The 17,231-nt window shown below is 41.1% G+C and overlaps 1 protein-coding gene across 2 annotated transcripts in view; it reads left to right on the plus strand.

Annotated features, from left to right (window-relative positions):
• The first annotated feature begins 1,277 nt into the window (after positions 1 to 1,277).
• LOC122788230 (abl interactor 1-like) overlaps positions 1,278 to 17,231 on the plus strand; it is a 276,722-nt gene continuing 260,768 nt past the window's right edge. Inside the window, exon 1 of one of the 2 annotated variants that reach the window (XM_044055264.1) lies at positions 1,278 to 1,547. In XM_044055264.1, the coding sequence (XP_043911199.1) occupies positions 1,434 to 1,547 (114 nt within the window). In that variant the 5' untranslated portion in view covers positions 1,278 to 1,433. The remainder of the gene's footprint in view (positions 1,548 to 17,231) is intronic. The other variant, XM_044055263.1, reaches the window with a different exon arrangement.

A 17,231-nucleotide genomic window follows, 5' to 3' on the forward strand; every position in this document is an offset into this window, starting at 1 on the left:
TTTTTATAGATTCATAGATTATTACTAGGCTAACTGCCCTCATGGACTACTTTAAGCCTAGCCAATTACCCCCTGTGAGAATCAAACCCTGCACCTTGCGTTTCTAAGGTAAACACCTTAACCATTACGCCACCCTCCCACTTTCCTCCACCTAGGTTGGATAAGCTTTGGTACTTAATCCAAATAGCCAAAGGCTACCACAGCAGTGAGAATGATGAGCATACTATAGTTATATAAGCTGCACTTATCATAACACTACATCTTATAAATTCCTTACTGTTGCAGTAGCCACCATACCCACCCTCCAGCCCCCATTGTACTGTATGCACCTGGAATAAAAAAGTTATATGTTAATATCTTTTGGGGGTTTCAGGACAAGTAAACCTTTCTCTTTGGGCAAGAAAATCCTGAAGTTATCTGCACTCTGACTAATGATTTCCCTCCACGAGTCTAGGCAGTCAGCTGTCTGAGTGTTGGTATGGGAGGAAGCCAGAGATTTTTGAAGATTGGATAGCTGTTATATCCTGGGCAGGATACAGCCCAAATAGCCAAAGGCTACTGCAGCAGTGATGAATCTGACCACTTCATGTTATGGTAAGTGCAACTTACACAACTATACTGCCATTGTAAACTGTTATTGTTGTAGCCCTGGCAAATGGTCATCACAATCTATACCAGCTCTTTAAAAAATAAAAGGGCTTCAAATCTCAATCTTCTTAATTCCCTCAACCAAGCTAAAGCAGATTGAGCATTCCTCCTCCATCAATGTTCTCAGAATGAGGGACTCCATACTCAAACAAATATGTTAAACCTATCCTTGCCCTATACATGTGACAATGTGATATTTCTGTCACTGTTGTGAATAAATACAAAAATGTAAGTAAACTGGAATGAAAAAGGAAAACATTTTGTAGTTTAGTTTAGGAAAGATGAGAACAGTATCCTTGAGATAGCACATATATAAATTCCCTCCCCACTCTGAGATCTTTGTCACTGAATATTGAGACTATAGGCATATAGCAATAAGTTACTACCCAAAGGCACTGATGTGAATTAAAAGATTTATGTAGTGTGGAAATAGGTCAGAAGGCATTATTTCATTGGTCCCACATCTTTCTCTCACTTCCTCATCTGAAGTAAGTCTGTGAAAGTTCTATATGATCCCACTGACTTGTTTTGGGGGGAGGGTTCTGTCCTATAATAATCAGCTTTTACTTACTCACATTGTTGTTAGAGAACATTTTCTCCGATACATATTTAAGGGGTGGTGACTTCACCTTGTGAAAGCAGTACTTTCTGAATATGTGAAATTACCTATTCACTTCCTCTTTCTGTTCTAAAAGCAGTCTGTGCTTCCCCGGCTAGGCTACTTAAAACCTTCGTGCTAAGGCTGACATCTCAGATAAAGGAAATGCAGTCATAAAGAAAGCACTATGGCTGACATACAGAAGTTGTTACAGGAGATCCCAACTGCGACGCATGCATTGCTGGAAAACCATGGTAACCTGCAGAAAGTTGCAGATTATTGTGAGAAGAAATACTTGGAGGTAAGGGATGTGATCTGGCTTTGCATTACTAAGCTGGTTGAGGGATGTGATTCTTTCCCATGACTTTTAGTAGTTGCAGGGTGTTTAGAAGCAAATGGAAAAGTAGCGTGTAATAAAACTTTTTAAATAATGCACAAGATGGATTGATGTGGGATGAGAAATAGAAATAATGTATCAGAGAGAAGGGCTGAGGGATAAAATGGAATTCTAAGAAAATATGAGTAACATATTTCATTAGAAATCACTGCTTTTGTGTTAAACAGTACTCACATACCATCTGCAAAATGTACTTGACATTTCCCTCACAAACTCAGATGAGTATTATAACGCCTAACGAAACATTTTTACTATACAGTTCTTTCAGTGAAACTATGACTGTGTTTTTGTCATGTCTTTTTAACTACTAAATAACCCCCCCCCAAAAAACGACTATGAACCAAAAATAATAAAAACAACAAGGTGGTCATAGAGCAAAGCAGTTTTAATAACTTCAACATAAACAGCAATGCAACACTGAACACTTTCAGCCCTTCCTTTGGCTCATGACATTATAAAATTAAAAGTATGAATCACCTTGTGTATACTCTGAAAAAGGAAAGAAAGTGTACTGCATTGTTGTCTATGTTGTAGTTATTAGAACCACTTCATTCTATGACCACCTTGTTATTTTTATTGTTTATCTGTCACTACTAATCATACTCGGCAGGAAACCTTACAGAGGAAGGCACTGAAAGATAAAATTAGCACATAAACTCAATGGTCTATGAAAGCAATTGTGTAGTGAAGGGAGCTACATAAAAAGCTCTTCCTTCTCAGCTGTGGTCTGACTATGTAAGTGCATTTAAAGCAAAGATGTCACCTGATGTTACTAATGTTGCAATTAGCAAGAATAGGAAAGATGCAATACAATATTAGAGATTGCAAAGCAAACTGTAGTATTAATGAGAGTAACATAGAGACATACAGTATGTAGTAATAATAGAATGCAATCTTATTTCAGCAATGTGCACAGTGTTGCAGAAATAATAGTAGTTCATTGTGACATATTGGTTGCATGATAGTTAAGTCTATTATGTAGTTATTTTCCTTTCAACTACTGTCCCTGAAACAAGTGGACATGGTTTACTTGTGTAAGTGAGCACCTATTGCTTTCATTCAGCATATCAGGAATTTTTATTTCCCATGAAAGATGATTGCAGATGGCAGGTACCTGGGAAGGCGAAGGCTTTCTTACCTGCTGCACTTTTAAAGACAAATTGAATAAGTGTTAAACAGTCAAGTTTGACTGTCCTGGAGGAAATAAACATGTTGCTTCAACTGGAGATTTACTCTTAGAGGGGGGCAGTATCCTAGCTTCGTAATCTTAAATAGTAAGGAGCTGAGGAAATTAGTGGCTCACTAGCAGACTGGGAGCCACTAAACCTTCTTTTTTTGAGTGACAGTGATGAGTTTGGGAGCTCGCTAGCAGTGCAAATCTAAACATTTTACTTTCTGTAATTTAGATTCTTTGTGCGTCATATGATAACTGAAGGGTTATTATTGGTAGACAGTATTCAAGGTTAGGTAATAGCACATGTTTAGGTATAGCGGCTGTGGGTACAGGTGACAGAAGATGTGTAATCTTGCAGCAAGGTTTCCAAATGCTGACTGATGACAGGACAAAAAAAGATGAAAAGTACAGGAAAACAGCAGATCTCAAACGTTGCCCTTCTCCTTTACTTTTGTTTTTACAGGTGGTAAGCCCCCTACTGCACCCCACAAACTAATATATATTAACTCCGAAATCACCATACCTCAGAGAAAAGGGAATATTCGGAGAAATGGTCATCTCAGACTTAACATATGTAAATTTGTTTTTTCAGCATTCAACCTCAATGTTTTGGAACTCACTCTAGTGGGTCACAGCATTTCAAATGGTTACTAATAATATCAGTATGAGCAGTGAATGTAAGTAAAGGTTCTAGAGTATGATCTAAGTATGAGCATTCAGCAATGCTGGGGATGATATTGCTTTGGTTATCCTTTATTTTGATTTCTATTACATTTTTTTTGTAGTTTTGAAAATAGCATGACATTTTTTTAGTTAAGATTTATGAAAAGCTTATTTGCACTGGGCCAACTACAAAGATCAGAGGAGCTTTTTGTAAATGGGGTTGCTGCTCTGGGTGAATTTGTTGGCTGTAAGTAGTAAGATGCCATCTGCATATAGTGTGACAAGTGCTGGAAACTCATTAGAGAGATCATTTATAAACAGAGAAAACAGAACTGGCCCAAAAACAAAGACCTTTGGAACTCCGTTATTCAGGATTCCTTTGTCTTAGCAATAAGTGTTACAACGTACTTGAAAGGGTCATCTGCTGGGTAACTTTTAAATCACTGAATAGTACTATCACCAATGTTAAATCTTTTTAGTTTGTTTAGTAACAATTTGTGACTGACGTTTTCAAATGATCTAGTCATGTCAACAAACAGTCCAGCAGTTATGAGACCATTATTAATGTTGCAGCACATGTTGTTGGTGACATTGAACACTACCGTGGAAGTATTATAAATGCACTGTGGAATCCATGCAGGCAGACTGAGATGAAGCCATAGCTGTTAGAAATGCACTATGGAATCCACGCAGGCAGTCTGAGATTAAGCCATAGCTCTTGTAAATGCACTATGGAATCCATGCAGGCAGTCTGAGATTAAGCCATAGCTGTTATAAATGTACTATGGAATCCATGCAGGCAGTCTGAGATTAAGCCATAGCTCTTATAAATGCACTATGGAATCCATGCAGGCAGTCTGAGATTAAGCCATAGCTGTTATAAATGCACTATGGAATCCAAGCAGGCAGTCTGAGATTAAGCCATAGCTGTTATAGATGCACTACAGAATCCATGCAGGCAGTCTGAGATTAAGCTATAGCTGTTATAAATGCACTATGGAATCCATGCAGGCAGTCTGAGATTACGCCATAGCTGTTATAAATGCATTATGGAATCCACGCAGGCAGTCTGAAATTAAGCCATAGCTGTTATAGATGCACTACGGAATCTACGCAGGCAGTCTGAGATTAAGCCATAGCTGTTATAAATGCACTATGGAATCCATGCAGGCAGTCTAAGATTAAGCCATAGCTGTTATAAATGCACTATGGAATCCACGCAGGCAGTCTGAGATTAAGCCACAGCTGTTATAGATGCACTACGGAATCCATGCAGGCAGTCTGAGATTAAGCCATAGCTGTTATAATTGCACTATGGAATCCATGCAGGCAGTCTGAGATTAAGCCATAGCTGTTATAGATGCACTATGGAATCCATGCAGGCAGTCTGAGATTAAGCCATAGCTGTTATAGATGCACTACGGAATCCATGCAGGCAGTCTGATATTAAGCCATAGCTGTTATAGATGCACTTTGGAATCCATGCAGGCAGTCTGAGATTAAGCCATAACTGTTATAGATGCACTATGGAATTCATGCAGGCAGACTGAGATTAAGCCATAGCTGTTATAGATGCACTATGAAATCCATGCAGGCAGTCTGAGTTTAAGCTATGGCTGTTATAAATGCACTATGGAATCCATGCAGGCAGACTGAGATTAAGCCATAGCTGTTACAGATGCACTATGGAATCCATGCAGGCAGTCTGAGATTAAGCCATAGATGTTATAGATGCACTATAGAATCCACGCTGGCAGTCTGAAATTAAGCCATAGCTGTTACAGATGTGCTATGGAATCCATGCAGGCAGACTGAGATTAAGCCATAGCTGTTATAGATGCTCTATGGAATCCAAGCAGGCAGACTGAGATTAAGCCATAGCTGTTAATGTACTTCAACACTTGTTTATATAACAGTTTCTCTGAGATTTTTTGCAATGGTACAGAAATTAGAGATAGATTTGTAGTCTTTTAGATCCTTGGCAGCGGGAACTTTTGGGAGGGAGAGATAATAATGGAGTACTTAAAAGGAGACGGATGTATCCCTCTTAGGAAAGATAGATTGAAAATATGATTGAGGAGTTTGGAGATCTTATTTGCAGCATTTGTAATAAATGTAAAGTGAAGCAAGACACTTCTGGATGGAGAGGAATTAATGTTCTGCAATTCCTTTTTGGTATCCTTGTCATCTATTTCAGAGAAGTAGAAAGTAGCTCATATTCAGCCAAGGGACAGAGTTGAGGCTAGGTGCCACTTTCTGTATTTTGAGTGTTAGGGTTGTTGTTCTGGAAGCTGTAATTTATAGTTTTTAATGGATCATATGAGATTTTGTTATAGTCATTAGCAAGGTTTATTGTGGAGTTGCTTTTGAAAGGGGTAGCATCAGTGATACTTCCAGTTAACCTTTTTATTTAATTCCAAAAGTGTTTGGGCCTGTTCACACTAGCAGTCTGTTTTAAGTATTGGACTTTAGTTATACTAGTTGCTAATCTAGTTGTTTTTTTGTTTTTTTTGTTTTTTGTTTTGCAGGTTAGGTGTGCCTGGTATGATTCCTTATTTGAAGGAATGTGTTTCCGAGATTTTCAAGGCTGGTCTTTTTCTGTCATTATTTTAATAATGTCTGAGTTGAGCCTCGGGCAAATATGTTTTTTCCGTCTTCTACAAGTCTTTGAGAAGACAGAGTTTTGTATTTATACTGGGGTAGAGATGAAGAATTCCAGTGTTTGGGTGGGATCTGTTAATGTAAACGATGGAGTCCAGTCAATGGATTCACGACAAATATCTAGAATTGTGGGAAGAGCCTTTCCTCAATTATTATCTGATGTAGTACTATTAGTGTTTTGAAGGACTGTGTTTAGAAAACAAGGCAGTGATCACCAGTGAGGTGTTAGGTTGGATCTCAGTTCCAGTGCACCTGTGCTTAATGTTAGTTAACAGCATGTGTAATGTGCAGTCATTATTACTGTTTGAGGAATTAGGTATTGTGGGATTTTGTACCAATTGTTTTAGATTGTTTTGTTGCAGCATTTTGGTTAGTTGTTTAACACTGGGGCTTGTATCATTAAAATTAAATTCCTCTAAGATAACAGTGGTTTTGGGAAGCATTTTGAAAACATTTTTAGCATTGTTTGTTGAATATAATTAATAGAGGAGGGTAGTGTATACTGCTGCTATGTAAAGATGAGTGTGATCCCCCAAAATTAGAGGACACAAAGCCAAGTCTAGGGCCCTATCACTCATATGGCCCTTGACTCATCACTGGTTGAGGAGATAATGTAAGAGAGACGTGTTTAACCTAAGGGCATTACTCCTCTTCCAGCCCTGGTACCAGGACTAAGATTGTAGGCCATGATGCAATTGTTCTGTAAACACAAAGAAGGGCAGAAATTGTCCTTAATCCATGTTTCTGAGACAGGTTGTGTGTTTGCTAGCCATATTTCTGGAAGTGTGCATTTATTATTAATGTTGCATATATTAAAAAATGCTATATTGAGTTTTTTGGAACTAATCTGCTGGCATTTGGTAATGTAAGTTGAGTTGGGGGGGGCTGTGTTTTGGGGTTTGGGTTACTACACATGGTTCCTGGCTTTACAAGTTTACGTATTGCAAGATCAAATCCTAAAGGTGATTTTTGATAGACAGTTATTTTTGATACAGATGCATTTTGTAACGCGTGGCTTGGTATTAAGAAATGATTTTTTGAGATGTGAATAAGTAGATTTAAGTGAAAAGATAGATTCATAGGTGATCCATTTTTTATCATGAAAGAGTCATGAAGGTTAAGTGGTTAATAACCTTTAGTTAAGGTTAATTTTGCCTAATGAGAGTACACCAATGCAGCAATGTGTGCCATTGTGTCACAGCTACAGGATCTAGAACGCAATACTGGTGGCTGGTTGTTTGCAGTTAACACATTTTCCTTGTATCTGTGTAGTTTTTTTTCCCAGGTACTCTGGTCTCCTTCCATAGGCATGATGGTTAATTTACTTTTCAAAATTTCTGTGAATACTATATTTACCTTTGCCATTGTAGCTGAAATGGATCTATAGGGTTCAAGTTAGATGGTTAACAAATGATTAAATAAACCTAGCTCTGCGGCATAGAGGGATGGAACCATGACTCTGTCCCAGGTGATCAGTATTGGAGTAACAGCTCTGGAACTGGAAGAGACAGGCAGAGAAATGGAAGAGTAAAGTTGTGTGGTACATCTGCTTCTCTTGGGGGATATGTAGATAGTTATGGACCCTTGAAAGCCCAGGAGGAAGTTGAGATTTCCCTGATGAAGACTAGGGAAATCACCTTCCATTATCTGGAGATGACAGAAAGAACTGCTTGAAGAAAATGCGCCTTGTGAAGGAGGCAAGATATCCTTCACGATCAGCCCATTGCACATCCCCTGCACAGTGCTTTGCCAAGCATGCACAAGGTACAGGGCCACAAAATTAAAAGAAATAAACAAATAAATATAAATCCAAACCACCCTGGATGGCTGTCTGAATGATGGCCCGTATAATTCAACTCTTGCCTTAGTGATGGGAAACGAATGAGCTGATTGGATGGGATGGGGCTCGTGTTCAACTGGCAGAGGGAACAAGTGGGAGGGTGTCCTAATGGTTAAGGTGTTTGCCTTACAAACACAAGGTGCAGGGCTTGAGTCTCACAAGGGATAATTGGCTAGGCTTGAAACGGTTTGCAAGGGCAGTTAGCTTAGTACTAATCTATGAACCTATGAACCATCAACAGTTTGGGGTGGGAGGTTGGCATAACGGTTAAGATGTTTACCTTATACACACAAGGAGCAGGGATTGATTCTCACATGAGGTAACTGGCTAGGCTTAAAATGGCTCACAAGGGCAGTTAGCCTAGTACTAATCTATGAACCTATGAACCTATGAATAAAATGATTAAGTAAAAATCTTCCTCATCCTCTTTCTTGTCATATTCTGGATCAAGTGTCCAATGTAATCTGTAATGTTCTTTATATATTTTGTAATAGACATTTCCCTTGGTCAGCAGATTGAACATACAGGATTTTATGTTGGCTGTTATATGTTAATAAAAATGTGTTTGTATGCAGCTTACTTAACTTATGGTTTTGTGAGACACTTAGACCAAGCTCTGCAGAAATGTTAATAGCTGAGAATGTTTCATATCTAAAGTTTTGTGACACCTTATCATCATACTTTTAGGTAATCACAGGATCCAGTAACTGTTATTGGCTGTCTGGGGGTCTAGAAAAGTCTCCAAGTCTCTCTCTTTCTCTAGCCTCTTTCATTGGGCAAAAACTAGCAGAGACCATTGCTTCAGTTTGTTTTCAGTATCAGACTCTTTACTTCTTGTAGTGCAGGCCATCATCTCTTATAACTCTTGAAGGTGGTTGTATGACAGCCCCTAGATGACAACCTGTTTCTACATGGGTATGTTTACGGGTCTTTGTAATCTGTGATGATAATAGAAAGACTGTCACTGGCAGAGATATGTCCATTATTGAGGCTTGGTCCTGTGATTCTATTTCACTCTGGTTCACATTCCTTCCGATCATCCGAAAGTTTCTCTTCTAGATACTTCCCTGCCACATTAATGATTCCCTTCACCAAAGTGTAAGAATTACTCTAAAAATACAGACTGAGTGACAACAAATTATCTTGAAAAGACACTACTATGTTTTACATGCTTCAGGAGATGCTTGTTTCACTACTCCCTGTGGCCACTAGTGGTGCCTGAATAGAAGACCCTGCTGCTATCTTAACGGCAAAGTAGAAAAGTTTATTTGATGCATTTATTTCTCATTGATTTCAAGGCCTTCTGCATTATCAGGAGTGATGGTGCTCCGACACTGAAATGTTCAATGTCTGGTCCATTCTGGTGTGGAAAAGGGTAATTCATTCTTCTGCCCAGCAACACCTTCTGTTGACCAACAGACCCCTGCCTTCTTACTTTTATCATCTCCCCTAAAAAGAGACCACTGGTCTAGCAGAACTAACCCAGTCAACAAAAGTAGAAATAAATAAATAAATAAAATAAATCTTAGCCAACTGAAATATAGTTTCTTGTACTAATGCCCTTTCAATTTCAGTCTTACCTTTATTAAAGTGTTTATGAGCTTAAGCAATGTACACACAACAGTTTAATTAAAAACGATACAATAAGTAAAGAAATTCAAGTCAGGGATATAAATTAAATAAGAGAAGAAGAAATGCATTAGTACATACATAAATTATAATTCATAAATAAATAAAATGGGAGATGAAGTATATGATTTTGTACTGAGTGAAAATGTTGAGTCACAAGCCTAGAACTACAGTTTATTTAAATGAAGACAGTGAATCAGCTTTAATGTTCCATTCAAACAATCTCTGCCCACAGAGTTTGTAAAACTAAGGCAGTACAGAGCAGTCAGTAAATAAACTGGTGATATATAACTGTAGATTTAAACCCAGCTTGATTTTTCAGTTGAATATATGTGTCTAAGATTCAACAGTACAGAATCACAGCATATGGTGCCATACATAAGCCCATCACTTTCTGACAACAACTGAAGCTATGAACCTTGCATAAAATCCAAAACTCATTGAAACTAGAAAATCTTCAATGGCTAGAGACGCAGAACATTGCAGAAGGGAAGAGTATTCAAGAAATGGTATCCATGTTTGAGAGACAAGAGACTGGTACAGACCAATTTGTTAGATAATTTTGCTTTGTTGTGAATTATAAGTTTAAGTTTGACTTACAAGAATGGCCTGAAGCCTGAGTAGGACCTGTTTTCGTAGGTTCATAGGTTGGTACTAGGCTATCAGCCCTAGGGCCTATACAAGCCTAACCATAACCCTGGATATTTCTTCCCACAATATTTACTTCCCTGGACCCCTATCTAGCAGGGTGACTGACGTGATCCCCGGAGTGAATTTCCTTTCTCCCATCCAATTGTCAAGGTTCCTTTTGAAGAGCACCAAGAAGGCGCTCTGCTTGACATGTACGGGCAGTCTATTCCAGGGAATGGGGAGTCGCTGGGTCAGGAACCTATCCCTCCAGCAGGTTTTGTTCATTGTGATGACAAGGTTTAGATCCCTGGAGCATGTGGCTCTGAGGGATTGGGATTTCTTTAAGTGGAGCATATCCAACAGCTCAGGGTTTGAGGATGGCATAATGGTTAAGGTGTTTACCTTATAGATACAAAGTGCAAGGTTTGATTCTCACATGGGGTAATTGGATAGGTGTGAAATGGCCCACAAGGGCAGTTAGCCTAGTACTAATCTATGAACCAGAACAATTATGTATAGCCTTGTATGTTAAGCAGAGATCGCCTCTGAGTAGATAATATGCCACAGAGTATAGCTGGAGATTTTTAGACGGTCAGCATAGGGCATCTGCTTGAGGCCTGTGATTCTTTTAGTGAGGTATTTCTGCAGCCTTTCCAGCTGTTGCAGATGTCTTGTGAGGTACATACCAAATGGGGCATTGTACTCTATAATGGGTCTAATGAGGGATGAGTACAGTGGGACAATGACCTCTTTTTTCTGAATGAAAAGCCCTTAGTGATGAGGTGTGCCACATAGAAGGATTTCCTGACTGTTGTGATGATGTGGTTATCGAAGGTGAGACCACTGTCCACCTGTGTCCCTAAGTCTGTCATCACACTTTCGGTGTTTAGTGTACTGCCACCTATGCGGTAATTCATGGGTACATGGCTTTTCCCAAAGGGGATATCTATACATTTCTTGGCATTAAGCTTGAGCCCATGACTCTGGCAGCAAGCATCTGTTTCTGTAAGGCCCTTTTGTAGAATAGCCACATCATTTGGGGATTCAATAATGGCTCCCAGTTTGCAGTCATCTGCAAACTTTGTTAGCCAGAGTCCCTTAGTGTTGGCCTGTACTTCAGAGAAGTAGGTGCCAAACAAGAGCAGTCCCAGGACTAAATCCTGAGGTACTCCACTTGTCACTTGTCAGGAGCTGGATTTGGAGTCGGCTACTTTTACAATCTGGTTTCTGTCAGTACGCCAGTTGGCAACCCATCGAGTGACGTAGGGATTTATGCCCAGCTTAGTAAGTTTATCTATGATTCCAGAGTGGGGGATGGTGTCATGGACCTTGGTGAGGTCCAGATAGGCTGTGAGGACTGCCTTACCCTTGTCCACAGCTCTGGATACTGATTTGAAGAAGTCAATCATGTTCAGAAGACAAGATCGGCCCTTCACAACCCCAAACTGGGTGGGGTCCAGTGTTTGAAGGTTGCCAATGTCTTTGTTTATAAGTTCCATAATAATGCGTTCCATGCCCTTGCAGATCAGGCTCGTCAGACTGATGGGACGGCAGTTCCCAGGATCCAAGGTGGATCCCCCTTGTGGAGTGGGATAACTGTAGCTGTGCATCACTCAGTGGGCACAAAGCCTGAGGTGAGGCTATGATTAAACATGACACTTAGGTGAGGTGCCAGTTCATTTTGTAGCTCATGTAGTACACAGCCCGGGATGTCATCTGGTCCCATGAGTGCTGTATTCTTAGCTGTGGAGAGTGCGGTTTCTACCTGTGTGGCCATGATTACCGGAATTTGGCAATCTTTTGGTATTGAGATGGGCCCTTTAGGGGGTGAGAGAGGGTGAAGTTGGCACTAAATCGATCTGCCAGGATATTGGCAATATCCTTGGGATCAGTATTTTTAATGCCATTCTGTTGTAGCTCAGAGCATATCTAAGCATTGCCATTTAGATTCTTGACATAACTATAGAATGCCTTGTCGTTATCTTTGGAATCTTTGGCAATTTTACTTTCATAACTAGCTTTGGAGTATTTTATAAGGGATCTCAGGTTCTTACTGAGGCTGGTAAGGGAGTTTTTTGCATCCTGGGATTTTTCTCTTTTCTGCAACAGTTTCTTTCTTTGGTTGTATGGTTTGTTTACAGCAGGGGACCACCAGATTGGCTTCCTTTTTTTGGAGGAGAGCGTCTTTGTTCTATTTGGGATGGCACGATTCATGCACGAGTGGATATGCTTGTACAGTGCCTTAGGGCAGGATTCAGCAGTTGAACTTTCAGCTCCTGTCTGCATGGGTGTCATGACATGAAGTTTGTCACTTCAGACTTGAGTAGCATGAAGTTGGCTTTGGAGAAGTTTTTTACGGAGGTTTCCTTACTGGGGGGTGGGGTGGGATGTGGATGTCAAGGGTGATTTGCTTATGGTCAGACCTGACCAATGAGGGGGTTACCACTGGTGTGGAGCTTCTATCTCCCATGTTGGTAATGACCAGGTCTAGGATATTGGTGCCCCTGGTGGGACAATGGATTAGTTGATCCAGGGCATTGGAATTTATGAATTCCAAGAACCATTTAGAAAAGTTGTTGGTACCGGAGTAGTTTTCCCAGTTAATGGCAGGGTAGTTGAAATCACCCAGTATTAGGGTGTTTGGTTGTATCTTACAAATTTCCATTATGTTTAGAAAGGTGTAGTGAGAATCTTGGGGCATGGTGGGGGATCTGTAGCAAGCTACAGTTTGGATTGCAGTCTTATCTAGTGTTAGTTGCACCTGGAGAATTTCAAATGCATTGTGTTGGGCAATTAGCCTGGAGGTGTGAATATCCTTAGTGAATATGGACACTCCTCCACCTTTAGTGTTTCGGTCTTGGTTTGGTGGCCGAAAAGTGTGGTAAGAGTTGTAGCCTGGTATTCCAGGGGTGCTCTCTGGAGCCTTGAACCAGGTCTCAGTTACCGCACAGATATCAATGTTCTCCATTTTTAGGAGTGCCTCAAGAGAGTGCATTTTGAGGTTTAGACTTCTAGTATTGAGTAGCATTACCTTCAGATTTTGCATGCTTGTATCTGTTACAGTGGTGATTTTGTCCTTTGAACCTTGCCTAAAAAGGCACTATAGGGATGGCAAGGGCTTTAGCCAGTAATCTGAATCCCAGGAGTGACAGGTGCAGACCATCTCTGGCAAAGCATCGTGGTTTGTCAATCATGTCATCCCAGGCAGACAGATACTGGATCTCCTTTGAATGACACCAGAAGCTTAGCCAATTGTCGAAGTCAATCATTTTGTCCTTATACTGTGGTATCATTCTGGGTGAAGGCAGGATGCTACTCAGGACTAGAGTCATACCTGCCTGGGCCACATGATCCAAGAGCGCTTCCATGTCTCTTTTCATGTAGTCCAGGGAGGTACGTCTCAAGTCATTCACTCCAACACGGACAATGAGAGGGTCATATTTGTACTTGTTGTGGAGTGACTTGAGTGCATGCATTATGTAGTGGATCCTGGCACCCGACAGGCAGCTGACTGTAATTTTCTCTTTGTTCAGCCTGGTGGGTGGGACATCAGTATGCCTGACTATAGAGTCACCTATAACTAAAGTGTTGGGTACGTTGTCTTGCCTTAGGGGCTGTTGTTGGGTGGCACACTGGTGTTGGGAACTATGTGTCACTTTGGTTGTGACTGGTGTTTGTTTGCGTTTCAGCTTTGGAGGTCCTTGTTGCTTGGGCAGGTTAATGTTAAGGGCCTCCGCATATGTGGGTTTAGTGTTGCTATGTGTGGGTGTTGATGGTGTGGGTTTTGAAGGGCTATGTGTTGCCTGAGGTTTAGTGCAGGTGTTAACCTTCTCCTCTTGACTGTGTAGCACAATCTTGGCTGGAGAGAGCTTTGCTTCCAGTTTGGCTATGTAAGTGCATCTCTCGCAAGTTGTAGTGTTGGGTGGTAGGAGGAGAGGGTTGTCTGTGTACATGAGGCAGTTGCTACATTGCCCCAGTATACCCAGATTCACCAGGTGGACAGGAGAAATCACTGGAAGCTGACCCTTGGACATGCCTGTTTAGGTGCTTTTTTGTAAAGTACAAGAGCTGTTTTCCCTTACCTTTGCAAGGTACTTTGCAATTAAAGGCTGTTTAGTGCCTACGATTAATTTCTCCTTATTAACAAGGAGAGTTGAGTGCTTGTATCAGTTTAAGGATTTTTGGTACTGTATAATTATTTTGTGAATCATTACTGTAAAACCTTCATCTATAGTGTCTTGGAGTGAGTCCTTATATACACAGGTATTTCTCTATATTTAGGGGCTTAAGTCAAACACTGGTCCTCACTTTTGAAACTGTTGCTGAAAACTGTCACTGAACTTTGCTGTCAAATGGTTTTGCTAAAATGGACAATATCGATAAAAAATTGTAAACATAAGATTGTCCAATAAAATGAAAGATAGAGACACTCAAAATCATTGTATCAGCATCATACTGAGCACAACAAGAGGAAAAATTGTTAAATGTTTTAAAACTGTAGCTGTGCTGCAGGAGAGAAAAAAAACAGGTGCAAAGAGTTTTAAAATCCTTGCCTAACAATTTCAAAGTCAGTCAAAGCAAAATATCCAGTTCGGCTTCAAATCCTCTCTCTCTTCTCTTTCAGCTACTCCCATTAGGGCTCACCACAGCAGATCATCTGTTTCCATTTCTTCCTGTCCTCTGCATCTTGGTCTGTCACACCAACCACCTGCATGTCCTCTCTCACCACATCCATACATCTTATCTTAGGCCTTCCACTTTTCCTCTTACCTGGCAGCTCCATCCTTAGCATCCTTTTCCCAATGTACCCAGCATCCCTCCTCAGCACATGTCCAAACCAATGCAACCTTACCTCGCTGGCTTTGTCTCCAAACCGTCCAACCTGAGCTGACCCTCTAATATACTGATTCCTAATCCTGTCCATCCTCGTCACACCCAGTGCAAATCTTAACATCTTTAACTCTGCCACGTCTTGCCTTTTTGTTAATGCCCCCACCTCCAACCCATATAACATATCTGATCTCGCTACCCTCTTGTAGACCTTCCCTTTCACTCTTACTGGTACCCATCTGTCACAAATCACTCTTGGCACTCTTGTCCACCCATTCCATCCTGTCTGTGCTCTCTTCTTCACCTCTCTTCCACACTCACCATTACTCTGAACTGTTGATCCCAAGTAAAACTCATCCACCTTCATCAACTCTACTCTCTGCATCCTCACTATTCCTCTATCCTCACTCTCATTCACATGCATATATTGTGTCTTAGTCCTGCTGACCTTCATTCCTCTCCTCTCTAGAGCATATCTCCACCTCTCCATGGTCTCCTCAACCTGGTCCCTAATCTCACTACAGATCACAATGTCATCTGCAAACATTATAGTCCACGGGGCCTCCTGTCTGATCTCATCTGTCAACCAGTCCATCACCACTGCAAATAAGAAAGGGCTCAGAGCTGATTCTTGATGTAATCCCACATCCACCTTAAATGCATCCATCACTCCCACTGCAGACCAAACCACTGTCACACTACCCTCATGCATATTCTGTACCACTCTTACATACTTCTCTGCCACACTCGACTTCCTCATACAATACCACAACTCCTGTCTAGGCACCCTGTCATATGCTTTCTCTAAGTCCAAAATAAACAATGCAACTCCTTCTGATCTTCTCTATATTTCTCCATCAACATTCTCAGATTAAACATCACATCTGTAGTGCTGCTTCCCGGCATGATCACTAATCATCACCTCCCTTCTTAACCTAGCTTCCACTACTCTTTTCCATAACTTCAAGCTGTGACTGATCAGTTTTATCCCTCTGTAGTTACTACAGCTCTGCATATCACCCTTATTCTTAAAGATAGGTACCAAAACACTTTTTCTCCTCTCCTCAGACATCCTCTGACTTTCCAAGATTTTGTTAAAGAATCTGGTTAAAAACTCCACTGCCATTTCTCCTAAGCACCTCCATACTTCCACTGGTATGTCATCTGGGCCAACAGCCTTTCCATTCTTCATTCTTCTGACTCTAAACCGGTTACAAGTGGCATTCCTCAGGGCTCAGTCCTAGGACCCCTCCTGTTCAGAATATACTTCTCAGAGGTACAGGCAAGCACAGGAGGACTATGGCTGACCAAGTTCGCAGACAACTGCAAACTAGGGGTTATAATTGACTCTCCAGCTGACACAGACATCCTCCAAAAGGGTCTCACTGAGACAGATACCTGGCATCAAAACTATGGCAGCCTCCAGCTAAATGCCAAAAAAATGCATAATCACCCCCTTTGGAAAAATCAAAGTACCCACAAACTAACACATAGGTGGTAGCCCCCTAAATACGGAAGACATAATAAGGGTTCTGGGGACCCAAGTAGATAGTAACCTTTCCTTTGATAATCACATTGCCAAAGTGGTTAGGAAATCCTTCTATGTGGCCCACCTAATCACAAAAGGGTTTGCATCCAGATCGAAAGAGGTCATTGGGCCCCTCTACGCATCACTCATCAGACCCATCATAGAGTACAATGCCCCATTTGGCATGTACCTTCCAAGACACCTGCAACAACTGGAAAGACCACAGGAGTACCTCACCAGGAGGATCACTGGACTCAAGCAGATGCCCTATGCAGCTCGACTGAAGAAACTCCAGCTGTACTCGGTTGCATACCGCCTACTCAGAGGTGATCTCTGCCTGGCAAAGAAGGCCATGTCCAACCCAGAATTGATGGACATGCTCCACCTAAAGAAAACCATATCCCCTCGAGCCACACGCTCCAGGGATCTAAACCTCACCACAACAATAAATAGGATACACTGCAGGGATAGATTCCTGTCCCAGGGACTTCCCACGCTCTGGAACAAGATTCCAATCTACATTAGGCAGAGCTCCTCGCTAACCCTCTTCAAGAGAAACCTTGACGAGTGGATGGGAAACAGAAGGTTTACCCCAGGGATCACTTCAATGGCTCTGCTGGACAGAGGCACAGG

This window comes from Protopterus annectens, chromosome 13.part0 (genome assembly GCF_019279795.1).
Source record: "Protopterus annectens isolate FY-2018-M chromosome 13.part0, PAN1.0, whole genome shotgun sequence".
Classification (NCBI taxonomy): domain Eukaryota; kingdom Metazoa; phylum Chordata; order Ceratodontiformes; family Protopteridae; genus Protopterus; species Protopterus annectens.